The sequence below is a fragment of the Falco rusticolus genome, chromosome 11 (genome assembly GCF_015220075.1).
Source record: "Falco rusticolus isolate bFalRus1 chromosome 11, bFalRus1.pri, whole genome shotgun sequence".
Lineage (NCBI taxonomy): Eukaryota > Metazoa > Chordata > Aves > Falconiformes > Falconidae > Falco > Falco rusticolus.
In genome coordinates, this window is record NC_051197.1 from 10568122 (window position 1) to 10580824 (window position 12703).

General features: G+C 49.6%; 2 protein-coding genes across 5 annotated transcripts in view; one reads left to right on the plus strand and one right to left on the minus strand.

The window, feature by feature from the left end:
• On the plus strand, nucleotides 1–8897 carry LRRC41 (leucine rich repeat containing 41). Of its 2 annotated transcripts, XM_037403788.1 has the most exons (10): nucleotides 1–307; nucleotides 384–470; nucleotides 1064–1134; nucleotides 1929–3093; nucleotides 3510–3755; nucleotides 4647–4811; nucleotides 5152–5250; nucleotides 5692–5814; nucleotides 6706–6781; nucleotides 7982–8897. In XM_037403788.1, exons 1-10 carry the CDS (start codon nucleotides 124–126, stop codon nucleotides 8214–8216), a joined length of 2451 nt encoding a protein of 816 aa, XP_037259685.1. In that variant the 5' UTR covers nucleotides 1–123; the 3' UTR covers nucleotides 8217–8897. The 2 variants fall into 2 exon arrangements, with proteins under 2 accessions (XP_037259685.1, XP_037259686.1); XM_037403789.1 differs by lacking the exon at nucleotides 4647–4811.
• Nucleotides 5258–12703, minus strand: part of RAD54L (RAD54 like) — a 23513-nt gene continuing 16067 nt past the window's right edge. For 2 of the 3 annotated variants that reach the window (XM_037403791.1, XM_037403793.1), the window contains exons 16-18: nucleotides 12474–12653; nucleotides 10945–11108; nucleotides 8885–9776 (exon numbers count right to left, since the gene is read on the minus strand). In XM_037403791.1, coding sequence (XP_037259688.1) covers nucleotides 9575–9776; nucleotides 10945–11108; nucleotides 12474–12653 — 546 coding nt within the window. In that variant the 3' untranslated portion in view covers nucleotides 8885–9574. Of the gene's footprint in view, nucleotides 5617–8884; nucleotides 9777–10944; nucleotides 11109–12473; nucleotides 12654–12703 lie in introns of those variants that run through there. The other variant, XM_037403792.1, reaches the window with a different exon arrangement.

Below are 12703 nucleotides of genomic sequence, written 5' to 3' on the forward strand. Positions count from 1 at the left end.
CGCTCCCCTCCCTGCCTTCTTTTTGCCTTTCCTCCTGGGGATCTCAGCCTTAGGGCTGGGTGGGCTTGGCGGCCGCTAGGCGCGACCTCCCCGCCATGGCCGCCCGCTCCCTCCCCTCCCAAGATGGCGGCGGCGGCGGCGCGCGGGCGGGGGGCGGGTGTCCCGCCCCAAGATGGCGGCGGCGGCGGCGGCAGCGGCGCGGCGGCGCTGAGCGGGGCGATGGCGGCGGAGGGGCCGGGCAGCCTGTTCGCGCTGAGCGCGGCGGCGGTGAGCCGCAGCATGGGAGCCCTGGAGCGGGACGTCTGGGGTAAGGCGCGGGCGGCGGGGCGCGGGGCCCGGGCCCTGCCCGCACCCTGCCGCCGTCTCCCTCTGTCTCCCCACAGCGCTGCCCGGGCACCTCCTGCGGGGGCTCCTGCCGCTTCTCAGCGTCTTCCGCCTCGAGCGGGCCGAGGGCGCCGCGCGGAGAGCAGGTGACACCGGCGGGGACGGCGACAAACCCTTACGCGTACCCCCGGGCGGGAGGGACGAGTCCCTAGAACCGAGGGGGTGGAACGGGCCGCCCCACTCGCCCCCCGGCCTGGGGAGGTGGGGCCCACGCCGCGGGGACCCCCGGCCGGAGGGACCGACCCCTCCAGGCTGGCAGTGGGAGACCCGGGCCGGGGGGGCGAGCCCTTCCGCGGGGCAGGGGGGCACCGCCGGAGCACAGTCCCGCAGGGCGGGGGGCGACCCCCCCGGAGCACAGTCCCTACCGCCGGGACTGGGACGCCCCTCTGCGTCCAGACCCTTGAGCCCCGGCCCGTAGCCAGGCGGGGTTACCAGTGGTGCGGGCCAGCTGTAACGTTCCTTTTGAGGACCGACAAACCCTGCCGTTTGTTAATTTGCGTCCTTTAAAAGGAGGTGGCCTTCGCCTCGCCACAGAGCACCTTCGTTTTGCTGCAGGGGTCTGGGTCTGCGTCCCCCCGCACGGTCCCTTGTCTGCCCAGTGTCCCTGCCCGCGCTGTGGCAGCGCACTCAGGCAGGGAGAAGGGGTGAAAGTGCCCAGTTGATTGTTTTTTCCCCCCAGGCCTCTCGACACAGCCCATCTGGCGCAAGCTGTGGGACGATGTGATGAAAACCAGACCGCCCAACTCGGAGGTGAGGAAACGCTGGCGGTGGGAGAAGGGGTACAACGCAGACACCCCATTTCTGATGTCTTCCACAAGGTTTTGTTTTGAAGCCTGCCAGTGCTGCTGGTCACCTCCAAGTGATTGCTGGTGCTTGTTTGTAAACATTCATGATGCTCCAGACCAAGGCGTGACCCTGGTAGTACCGTAATTTTGGGAAACGGGGTTCATAAAAGGAATTGTAGTGTCCACCCTTCATTCACAACAGCAAGTTTGCAGAAGGAATAAATCCTGTCTTTAAAGATGTAATTCTTCAGGAAATGGAGGATAAAAACAGCATCTTACATCATGCTTACACCTACGCTGGCAAAAAAATGTGCCAATGTCTTAGAAAGCACTGGAAAAATGCAGAAGACTGAGCTTGGAAGAATGGTTTTACATAGGAAGATTGTAGCAGCTCCATTGGTTCAGCATTGCAAAAGAATCGTTAACAGACAGCTTAATCACAGCCTATAAATAGATTCCTGGGAAGAAATTCCTGATGATGTGGGTTTTAATAGGCAAAAACATGGCATAGCTTCAAACTGCTGACTATGTTTAATTAAGGCCAGAAGCAGGATGAAGGGAGAGCAATAGGAGTAACTCAGTTATTCAACTAATACACTGAGGAAGGATGCCGAGAACAAGGTAGTCTCGGTTGCACTAGCTGTAGGTTTTTTTTGGACACCACGTTTACCAGGTTAGCAGATAGCAATAATGTAACTTCAAAAGAACCAGAAAAATTGTGGCTGACTTGGTTAATATGGCCCTGTTGTTCAATTGCAGAATATAACCTGTTGGAGGAAGAAATTCCTTGAAACGTTCTTTTCAAATGTTCTTCATGGTGTCTTGGATATTTCCTCTGACTGGCGTCTCAACGACCATCACTTTTCCCCGCTGCTCCACAGCTCCCCGCACGTTTCCCAGCTTACCCTCTGCAACATGCTGCAGGGCGCAGTGGAGCTCACTGCTGAGCACAACCAGAAAGTGCTTGAAAACCTGGCTGGCTCCCTGCGGATCCTGAAGTTCCAGCGCCTCCTCTCCTCTGACCAGTCCATTAGGCGTTCGCTAGTTTTACTTCTTCACCGGCTGATTCACCATGGCTCTGTCAGTCAGGTGTCCATGTATTCCTGGCCTGTTCCCGACACGGTTCTTCTTGTTCTCATTTTGAGCATGAGTGCTGGGTTTTGGCGCTCGGGAAATGCCCTTGCGTATCACAGCAGCCCGTGTGGCCTTTGCAGAGAGGATGACAAAGCCCAAAGCCGGGAGTCAGCACAGGAGCGAGCAGAGAGGGGCCACTGTGGTGAAAGGGAGTGGAGCGATGGTGAGAAACAGAGATCCCCCAGGGCCCCGGAGGAGGCTGCTGCAAAGGTGGATGGATGTGAGGCTGACGCTTACCTGAACTCTGTCCTCTCCAGACCAAGAAGTCCTCCTCTGCAAAACCAGCTGTGTGAGGAGGCAAGCAGCAAGGTGCCCTGTGACCACACCAGCGTTCAGGGAGGATCTGCTCCTCTCTGCATCTCAGAGCAGCTGTCCTGTCACCCAGTTCTTCGAAAGACACGTAGACGGCTGAAATCTGCAGTGGGAAAGAAACGTCGCTGCCTCAGACGAAGCAGGGGACCACACACTGACCCAGAAGACCTGTATGATTTTGTTTTTACTGTTGCTAGAGAGGATAACTCGGAGCGACTGTACAAAAACAGTGCCACAGAAGGAGAAAACGCAGAGAACTGGACCAGTTCCTCCTCAGGATCCCCATGCACTGGCCATGCTGGCTGTAAGAAAAGAGGAGCATCTACTGGGATCTTTCCTCTGAAAGCTGCTCGCCGCTTCCGAAGTGTGTCCACACTGGAATTGTTTTCCATTCCTTTGACTGGGGAAACATGTCGTACTCTGAGTAACCTGCTGAGCTCCTGGGTGTCTTTAGAAAACTTGGTTCTGTCTTACAATGGTTAGTGGTCTGTACAGGTTGCTGCCTTCCAGCCTTGGTCTAACGGTCTGACTTGTTGCTCGGGTTTACCCTGGTTTTATTTTTACTGGAATGGGCATTGTAAGGTATTGGTACCCGATCCTGAGAAGCGCATCAGTAGAGGTGTTTAAGAAGTGTGAGGACTAGTTTGAGGGAGAGAATGGGGCTGTTCTGCCCCACAACAGCCCCTGCCTTGTGCTTAAATGCCATCCAGAGAGGGCGAAGAGCCAGATCGCCATCTCCCATATACACAGTCTAGCTTAAGAACATGTGGATAAAGCAGTCTGTGAGTTTTGCCTTTGACTTAGGTTGCTTGGCCATAGGTGCAGCTCCAGCTGCGTGTGTGTTGGTGTCTCTGCAGGCACAGCTAACACCTTTCTGTACAAATGCTGTTCCAGGCCTGGGTGCAAACATCTTCTGCATCCTCTCTGGGCTCCGGGCCCTCTCCCGCCACTCGGACTGCCACCTCCGTGTGGTGCGCGTGAGCGACATCTTCTCCCACATGCCTTGCATGGAGCTCGTTTGCTGCATCCTGAACGCCTTTCCTCAGCTCCACACGCTCTCAGTCAGCTTCGACCTCAAAAACCAGCTGGAGGGGAACGGGCCAGAGGGGAATCCAAGCTGCGGTGAGGTAGAAATCCCAGGTAGGAATCGTCATTCTGAGTGATGATCGGGACGTGGCAGGCAGAGCTGTAAAAGCTTGGCATGGGGATTTGAACTCTACGCTGTTACAGTGTAAATTAAGCGATTACTGCCTTGCCTTTCTGATTTAGATGGTGTTGCTGTTTGTCATTTCCAGTCTGTGATGTGCTGTGTGGAGCCTGAGTCTTGGACAAAGCACTGTATTGCTGTGTACCAGCCTGCTGCAACATCAGCTTTGTACAAGGCCAGGCATACCCTGCTGGCACTGACTGTTCACACAGCCCACAGGGAGTGTATCCCACCAGATCTGTAAATTGGTTGGAAGCTTCTGCTTTGTGCATCCTATTGACTGTGAGGCTGTAAGACTTGGACAGACACTTAAGCAGAGGGAAAGCATCTCTTAATTGTCACAATCCCACAGGTGATGGCAAAGCAGTGCCCCAGCCTCTGGATTGCGGTCTGGGAGCTATAGCAGCATGTTCTCGCCTCACAGGTCTCTAATCACCCTTATTAGCCCTCGAATGACCATAAAAGCAGTGAGCAAAGCCTGAGCGAGTATGGAGTGGGGTCAGTGAAGAGCTGTGCTCTGGGAGGACACTGACTGGTTTGTGTGTAAAGGGTGACCTCTTCTCAAGTGTTGTTTCGCTGCCAGAATGCAGTAGGAATCAGTGGCCCTGTGGTCTGGCAGGAGTCCTGAAATGAGCCTTAACTGATCTACGTTACCATAGGTCTGAGTTGCCGTAGAGCTCTGTGTGGCAGGGCACGATGCATAGGCATTTTCTGCCAACCTAAATGATAGTCATGTGTCAGGCATGCAGACGTCTTGCTTGCTGTAGGACCTAGCTATGAGCACTCCAGACCAAGCTCTTTGATTGTGGTTTTAATTTCCTTAGAGAGCTGCCTGGAGCAGCTGGAGATCCGATTCCCCAGGGAACCTCTGCACACTGCCTTCCTGCTGCCAGTGCTCAAGGCATCAAGATCCCTCCAGCAGTTGTCCCTTGACAGCGCCACGCTGCCCTGTTCTCAGGAGCTTGGGCTCCTTTTGGAGGCACTCAAAGGTACTCTGCTAACCTGCAGGTAGCATCACTGTGACAGAGTGGTCTCGTTGCTGTGATCTTCCATCCTTTAGCATTAATCCCGCTTAGATGAGTCCATTTCTTCAGTGTGGACATCCTTGAAGTCTCCTGAGAAAAGGAAGTGGGTGTCATCCATCCCACTTCTTGTGCTGAGCATGTGAATGATCCTGCAGAGCAGGATGGTTCCTTGTTAATTACCCACAATCCGGCACAAATTATCCACAGTCTGACTTGTTTTCTGGGTGTTAGCTGGTAGTTGGGTCAGGGTCTTTTTATCCCAGGGACGTACAGTGCTTCACCTGAGAACTTGTTTTCCTTTTAGAGTGTAATCCGAATTTGAACAAACTGAGCTTTCATGATGTGAACCTGGCTGAGCACCAGAAAGAAGTTCTGCTTTTGCTTCGGGATCCTGGCCTGCAAGGTACAGTAAAATCTTGGGTGTGGCTGCTTTTGGTTGGCTGACCTTTAAAGAGGTGACCTTCAGATGTGTAAGGTGTAGCAAATATCACTGTCCTGGAGCAGATTTGGAACATGTCTGGTTCTTGGTGCCAGCAGGGCAGAGACAGGAGCAGCTGCAAAGCTGGTGTATGCTGCAGAGAAGAGTCCATAGTCTTGGCTATAAACCAAAGATGTTTTAACCTGCAGAGCACGTTAGCCTTTAACTGGCAAAGCCACTTCCCTGGGTGTGATCTCTTCTCTCTTCCTGTGACAGAGCGGCAGTGCTGTTGTATGCAATCCACTGCTGGGGAAGCTTCGTTCTTGCATACGGATTAGGGACTGGAGCTGCCTGCAGGATGTAATTATGGAATAATGAAGCACGCAGGGAGTACTAATGTGTACTGTCTATCTATTTCTTCTGCAGAAATCACATTTTCCTTTTGCCGGCTGTTTGAAAGCTCTACTACTGAGTTTTTGTCAGAAATAATCGACACTGTGAAAAGAAACTCATCTTTGAAGAGCCTCAAACTGCCTGGGAATCGCCTTGGTGCGTACTGTGCATGTTGCTATGGGGCCTTGACCTTAGACCACCTCTCTTGGAGATAGCTTCAGGGCTGGAGTTAGGACTATGCTAGCTGGTGACCTTAGTGCTGAACTTAACACATGCATCATTAGGGTGGATTTAGTTCACAAAGTAAGGAGCACAGAGTTCATTTTTTAAAGGCAAAATTTCAGTTGCATTCAGCAGTGTACCAAGAGCCCAGGTGCTGTGCAGGCATTATGGTTGCTTTTCTCTGCAGTAAAAGCAAGTTATCAGCAGGGCTTCAGCTGTGCCTGAACACTGATCTGCGTCAGACTCTTTACAGGAACAGATCCGGCAGCAGACACACTACTCTCATTTAGAGGCACAGGTTTTCCCCAAGTTTAGGTAGTTTGTGCCTTAAAAGCTGTTGGTAGCCACTGGAGGGATGGGAACAAGTAAAGTAAGGGTTTGTGTCAAAGAAGTGGAACTGGATTTACAGAAATTGCAGACTTTTTTGGATCACAGGCCAAGTAAAAACATTTGAGAAATCAATTTCAGGTAAATCCAGAATATTGTTCTCTGTTCTTTTAATGAAATGAAATGGGAAAGCTTGGGATCACCTGAAATACACTTATTTTCTAAGGTTTGTGTTTAACCCTGCATGGTTGTGTGCTTTTGGCTGTTTTTAGAACAAAGCTGCATATTGACTTTTCAAACAAAACTGGGGTTTTTCTAGTGAAACGAACTGCCCTGTCAGCACATGTTCCCATTGCCTTGAACACAGTGCTGAGCCCTTTGTGCTGCATGCACATGCTTACAGCCTCCTTTCTGCACTATTACCCCAGCCCTGTGGCCATTGAAATACTTAAGACAGTTCCCAGTTTGCACCTAACACCCGTATTTCTCCCCTTCTAGGGAATCACAGGCTGGTTGCCCTTGCAGACATTTTTTCCGAAGATTCCTCCTCTTCTCTTTGCCAGCTGGATGTCAGGTATTCTGCTGCTCTAAACACACCGAATTTCTTGTTTGGGGAGGGCTGGAGCTGAACTAGCCTCAGACAACCTGAGAAGCCCGAGCATGGCTCTGTTCCTTCCTCGAGGAACTGCGTGCACAAGAATTGCTTAGAGAACACTGCAATGGGCACATACAGCCTCTGGGACCTCCAGCATCTCTGAGGCATCTCACTGTCCTTTTTATAAACGAGTCAAGCTCTATCTTAAAAGCAGCTTTGGTTTGCTGCTCCCTTGGGAGGCTGCTGCAAGCCTTTCCTGTACTGTAAGTTAGAACTAATGTCCCTATGTATGTTTATTCTTAGCCACCAAACTTGAATGGCTGTTTCCACTGCTTCTGTATAAGGAGAGAATGCTGTTGTTGCCCTGTCAGATCCCGTGAATGCCTCTGCATTCCTTTTGTTATCTTTGGTGTTCAACCTGAAATGCTGCTCTCTTCCTGAGCAGCCATGCAGACACTCACCTTCCTGATGTACATGGAGGGTAGCGCTGCTGCAGTACTAACAACTGTTTGGTTCCTCCCCCTGCCCCCACCTTCTTTATGTCTCTCAGGTTGTTTAGAGTACATAGGCATAACTGTTTATTTAGCCATGGCCAGTCCTTCAGCAGCCTCAAATCCTGATTGTTACTGTGCCTCTCTCAAGATTAAATCCATCATGCAACTTCATATTTATGTATCTATGCAGGGGAAATGACCTTTTAATCTCCTAGAAACACCAGGACCTGACACATGCTCTCCAGGTTTTCTCAGAAGGAAGAGAGAAATGATGAGGCTGACACTGGCAGCTGTAGGTTGAGCCAGGCTCCTTGGTCCAGGAAGTTGACAGCTGCTATGAGACCAAGGTGCTTCTGGCACTGCTTAGCCAGCAGCTTGGGTCCAGCACCATTTTAAGGCCACAGCTAGGTCTAAAGTCAGTAGTAAGGAGGCCAAAATAATAAGTTCTCAGTAGTTACCACCTTAACTTTGTAAAGCTTGCAGCCCTTTGTATTACTGTGCTTCAGTTTTTGCTTTTCATCAAAATTAACTGACCATTCATGCTTTGTATTGGTGAAGAAAGTTGTACTTTGCATTGGAATGTCCTCAAGTACCTGCACTGGCGGTTACTAGAAGTAACAGTAATTGAAACTGCTTACATTATAGCTTATACAGTTAATGACTTGTGTCCTTCTTTCCCTGAAAGCTCAAATTGCATCAAACCTGATGGGCTCCTGGAGTTCACAAAGAAGCTGGAAGGTCACATCCAGCAGAGAGGGGGGCAGATTCAATTCACACACCTCCGCCTCTTCCAGAATTGGCTGGACCAGGATGCTGAAACAGCTCAAGAAGCTCTTCGGCGTCTCAAAGCTGTGTGTAGTGTGGTCAGTGATTCGTGGGACTCCTCCCAGGCCTTTGCTGACTACATCAGCGTCATGTGATGGATGCAGGAGCAGGAGAAAACAGATCAGCTTGAACTAAGCAGCTCAGTTCCTGGGCAGCAGATCCTATTTCACAGCACAGGTGGGGTTTTCTTCTCCTGGTTCAAGCAGCATACAGTTGTTCTCATCACTTTTCTGTTCATTTGATGAAGGGGTACCACAGTGAAGTGACACACAAGAACATGTGGGATAACAGCTGTATTTCCATGTGATCTAACTATCATCTTCTTGGTTTGAAGATTTTAAGTGGGACAGGTATCAAATGAGTTTGTGTGACTTCTTGCCAGATTTCATGTTGCTTCAGCCAATGTCTCATCAATAACTGTCTCCACTATTGGAGAGACTCAAAAGCCATCTGGTTCTGATCCTTGACAACCAGCTGTTGGTGACCTTGCTTTTGAGCAGGGGTGTTGGACAATGACCTTGAGATCCCTTCCAACTTCAACTGATCTGTGAATAAGAACTTCTCCCTCCACTTAAAGGGAGTAGAAAACAAGCCTTGATCTTTTACATTTGGAAAATTTTACTTTGTAAAAAAAAAATTCTTTATGGACCAACCAGCCTCCTGTTTATTTGCAACCATATTGCCCCTCTACACTCTCTGCGGTCATTTTACAGAGGTTTTGAGTAGTTTGTTCTTTTGTAATGTTTTTATAATAAAAATATAGTTAAGACCCATAATGTATGAATTTTATTACTGGCTTGTAATGTGACCTAATTAAAAAACACTGCTAGATCAGGGGATCCTGCCCGTAACAAAGCAAATGATTTTTGAAATGGAGTTACCTCAACAGAACCTGATTTCCCACTGCCTGCATGATCTTTCAGGCCAGATGTTCAACATAAAGGTGAATTTTTTTTCCTTTGTACAAATCCTTTTGTTCCTGAGTAATCAGCAAGGTTCACATTTCACCACAGAAATGGATCCTGCAAGTTACTGATCAGCAGCTGTAAGCCATAGCTGTCAAGGAAAAACACGAGTGCACATTTAAGTGCTATAAAACTGCAGAACCTGAAGAAAAAACTTGGCTAAGTAGAAGGCACAGACACCAACAGCATGAGAACCAGTGCTGAATCTGACCAAGTCTACAAGACCAGTTATTCCCTGTTCCGAAAGGACTGTGTTTCAGGCACATAATACGACAGCAGAGAAAAAGCCATGGACTCATTGCTGTTGCAGCAGACTGAACAATGCCAAGCGCCTTCCAGCCTCTCAGAAACCACACTGTTATGCTATTCCACAGCCACACAACTGTCCAGCAGGTACTGCCACCCACTGCCCCTCTCCTTCAAAGGGACTGAAGTGGGATGGACTGCCACAGCAGCCTGCCCTTGCCCCCACAGGGGACAGTAACCTGTTAGGGAATCCCTCGCTGCTCCTCATGGGAATGATGATGAAAAGTGAAGGTGACGGCAGCATCCCATGCAGCCTTCAGCACAGAGTCCTGAAGCCCCCTCTTATCAGCACAGTGGTTCCACTGGGAGAGGTCAGAGGTACAGTCAGACCCTTCGGGAGGGGGCCGTACCTGGTGGCCATTCACACAGCGATGACACTTGATCCTGGAACAGAGTCAGCGTGAGGTTCTATTTTAGTGTACAGGTTGTTTAAAAATGCAGCCCAGTAACATTTGGATTAACTCCCCTCGACTGGAAACATTGGCAAGTAGATTTTCAGACAGGATTAATTACTGCCACGTTTCATTTAAAAGTACAACTCCTCTGTGGCACGTGCAACAGATAAGGAATGACTCTCTCACTTTCTGGAAACTCTGGGGTTCTGTTTCTAATAGCACGCCCCCTCCCTGTTTAGCCATGTGGGAATGGTCCAGCAGGACCCAGAGGAAGTTCAGGAGGTGTTTCCTCAAAGGTGAGGGATGTTGCTAGGGGCAGATCTTGAGCGAACACCCCCCACTGCTAACACCTTAGCACTGTGTCAGGCTTCCCAAGTTCAAGAGAGCACACCACCCTCCAAACCGCTCCATCCTGGCTCCCACCATGGCCACTGGGTTGTGCTCAGGCTGTTTTGCAGACACCCTACTGAGCTGCCACATGAGACAAAGAGCAGTAGCAGCCTTGCCAGCAAGCGCTGTTGCCATGCAGACAAGACACCTCCAAAGAGCTAAGCTTCCGAGCCGGCTTAAAACTAATCCTCTTCACTCTTGCCTGAACTAAAGAGTTTTAACTTTCACAGTGAAGCATTTTCCTGCACTCCCTGTCCTCTTTCTGGTGGCTACAATACCACAGGTCTCAGGGGTGGGGGAGAAGGGAAGGCAGTGCAGAAGAGGATTCTTTTAGCCCCCAGAACAGCACTAGGGTTGGCCTCATGAATTCTTAGCAGATGGAGTAGCCTGGCAGTAGAAGCAGTTCAGCACCTGGAGATCACAAACCATCAGGAAGAGACCAGCAAGGAAGGACCAAGTCGGGCCCCACCAATTTGAACAGCTCTGATCAATTTCTTTTCATTAGCTGCAGTATTTCATAGCCTCCAAACACAGGGAGCAACAAGATAGTCTGCTCACTTGTCCAGTCAGCACAGCTTTTCTAGGACAATAAAAAGGGAGGACAGCAAGGAAGTGCTCATTTTCAGGTGGTTAACAGCCTCAAAAGCAGATACACTGGAGGCCCTCTCTCTCTTAAGCTTCCTCCTGCTGCCTGAGGAACCCCTGAATCACTAGAAAATCTGGATTTTTTTTGCTGACCCCATCCATTAGTCATTCAGTATACTCACTTGTCATGGGTGTCACTGGTGGTGGTCTCATTCAATGTGAAAAGCTCCTTCAGCTCCCCAAGTGAGAAGTGCCTTTCTACATCCTGCTCTTCATCCACCACACAGCTGCTGAGGGCTTTCTTGTGGGTCTGGCGTTGGAATATCTTCTCCTCTATGGTCCCTGTCTGCAGGAAAGAGTGTCAGAGATGAAGCACAGTTGGACTAGTTTAAAGGAGCACGACAACGGGAAAGTGGCACAGATCAAATGGCAGTAAGCTGTCAGGACCATTTAGTGCCCTGCCAGAGCAGTACAGCTGACAGGCAAGTTTTACTAGCTGCACTCCAACTATGTCCTATTTGGTTGCTGATCTAACCCAACTCTGCTTCTCTTGTCTTTTGCCGTGGCTACAGGTGCGGATTCAACAGATATGGATGAGGAAAAGGTGGAGCTGCCACTCGTGGCTGAAGCTCACACACTGCACCAAGTTGTGCTGGCAGGAAGGAAGGGAAAGGAGCTGAGCAGCTATAACCACTGCCTCAGAAAAAAGAAAACCCAAAAAACCCAAAACCAAACAAAAAAACCCAACACACACAAACACAAGTCCCCCCCCAAAACAGCAACAAGGTAGCCCTGGGTGACACAAGCATCAGCAGTATTTGCTGGTTCACCCACACACAGATCAATCACACCCACTGTCTGGAAGGAGGTAACTAAAATCTAAAAGCAAAATGTCTGTTTTGCAAACAGATGTAATATAAAGGAGGGGGTAATTAGTCAGGATTTGCAAAATGGTTTCCTAGTTCTACAAGCCAAGAAGGACCCTGCTTCCAAGTGCAGCCAGGTCAGATAAAAACTGGAACACCATTAGGAAGAGCTGGACAAAGAACATCTGTTTTGTCAAAGCGAAACAGTAATTGATCAAGGAACACAAGCTTACAAAAAACCCCAAAACAAAACACAAAACCTCACCATCTGAACTGATGAGAGGTAACGGTGAGCAAGGGCAGAGGCAACATTTCTGAGCAGTAATCATTACTGGCACTGCTGGACAAAGTGTTACAGCAGCCTGAAAAGACTAATCTCCTTCGTGTTTTTCCTTTACAGAGCCTGCTAATTGGCAATCCCATTCCAAAAGCTGCTGTAATTCTGAGAATGTACTTGCTGTTTATTAAGTACACATACACCCAACCAAAACAGACTGCAGCCAGACTGAAAAACAGCAACTTCACCATCAGACACCCCATGAAATTAAAGAAATCAGATGCCTAAATGACTTCAAAGGAGCATCTCATCTGGAAAGCCACAGTTTCCAGTTTCTATTTTTCAGAAGCCAGTCACCATTAGAAACCAAGGCCTGCACTAATGACCCTCCGGCTTGAACCTTCATGGTTTTCCATGGCAACACATCTAAGAGTAGGAAGCCATTAAGTTCCAATCAATTCTGGTTGCCAACACAAAAGAGTTCTTCCCCTTCTGGTCGCAATCACAGCTGCCGTCTGGGCTGGCACCAAGAACTCCATGTTGAGGAGGTGAGAGGAGTAAGACTCACTGAAAGCAGTCGATAGATGTAGCATGTCTTCTTCTGGCCATCCCGCCACACACGAGCCATGGCCTGCTCATCATTAGCCGGATTCCAGTCTGGGTCAAACATAACCAGTCTGTTAGCCCCAATCAAATTCAAACCACAGCCGCCTGCTTTGCTGCTTAACATGAAGATAAACTCAGGGTTCTGTGGAAAAAGACAGGCTTGGATTAAACTACAGAGGCAGCGATTCTTTT

Bases quoted from the DNA above. Each gene is read 5' to 3' on its own strand.
- LRRC41 (XM_037403788.1), top strand. From the start codon at position 124: ATGGCGGCGGCGGCGGCGCGCGGGCGGGGGGCGGGTGTCCCGCCCCAA. The intron at 3,094-3,509 runs GTTAGTGGTCTG...ATGCTGTTCCAG, and splicing joins CTTGGTTCTGTCTTACAATG to GCCTGGGTGCAAACATCTTC. The intron at 6,782-7,981 runs GTATTCTGCTGC...TTTCCCTGAAAG, and splicing joins CTTTGCCAGCTGGATGTCAG to CTCAAATTGCATCAAACCTG.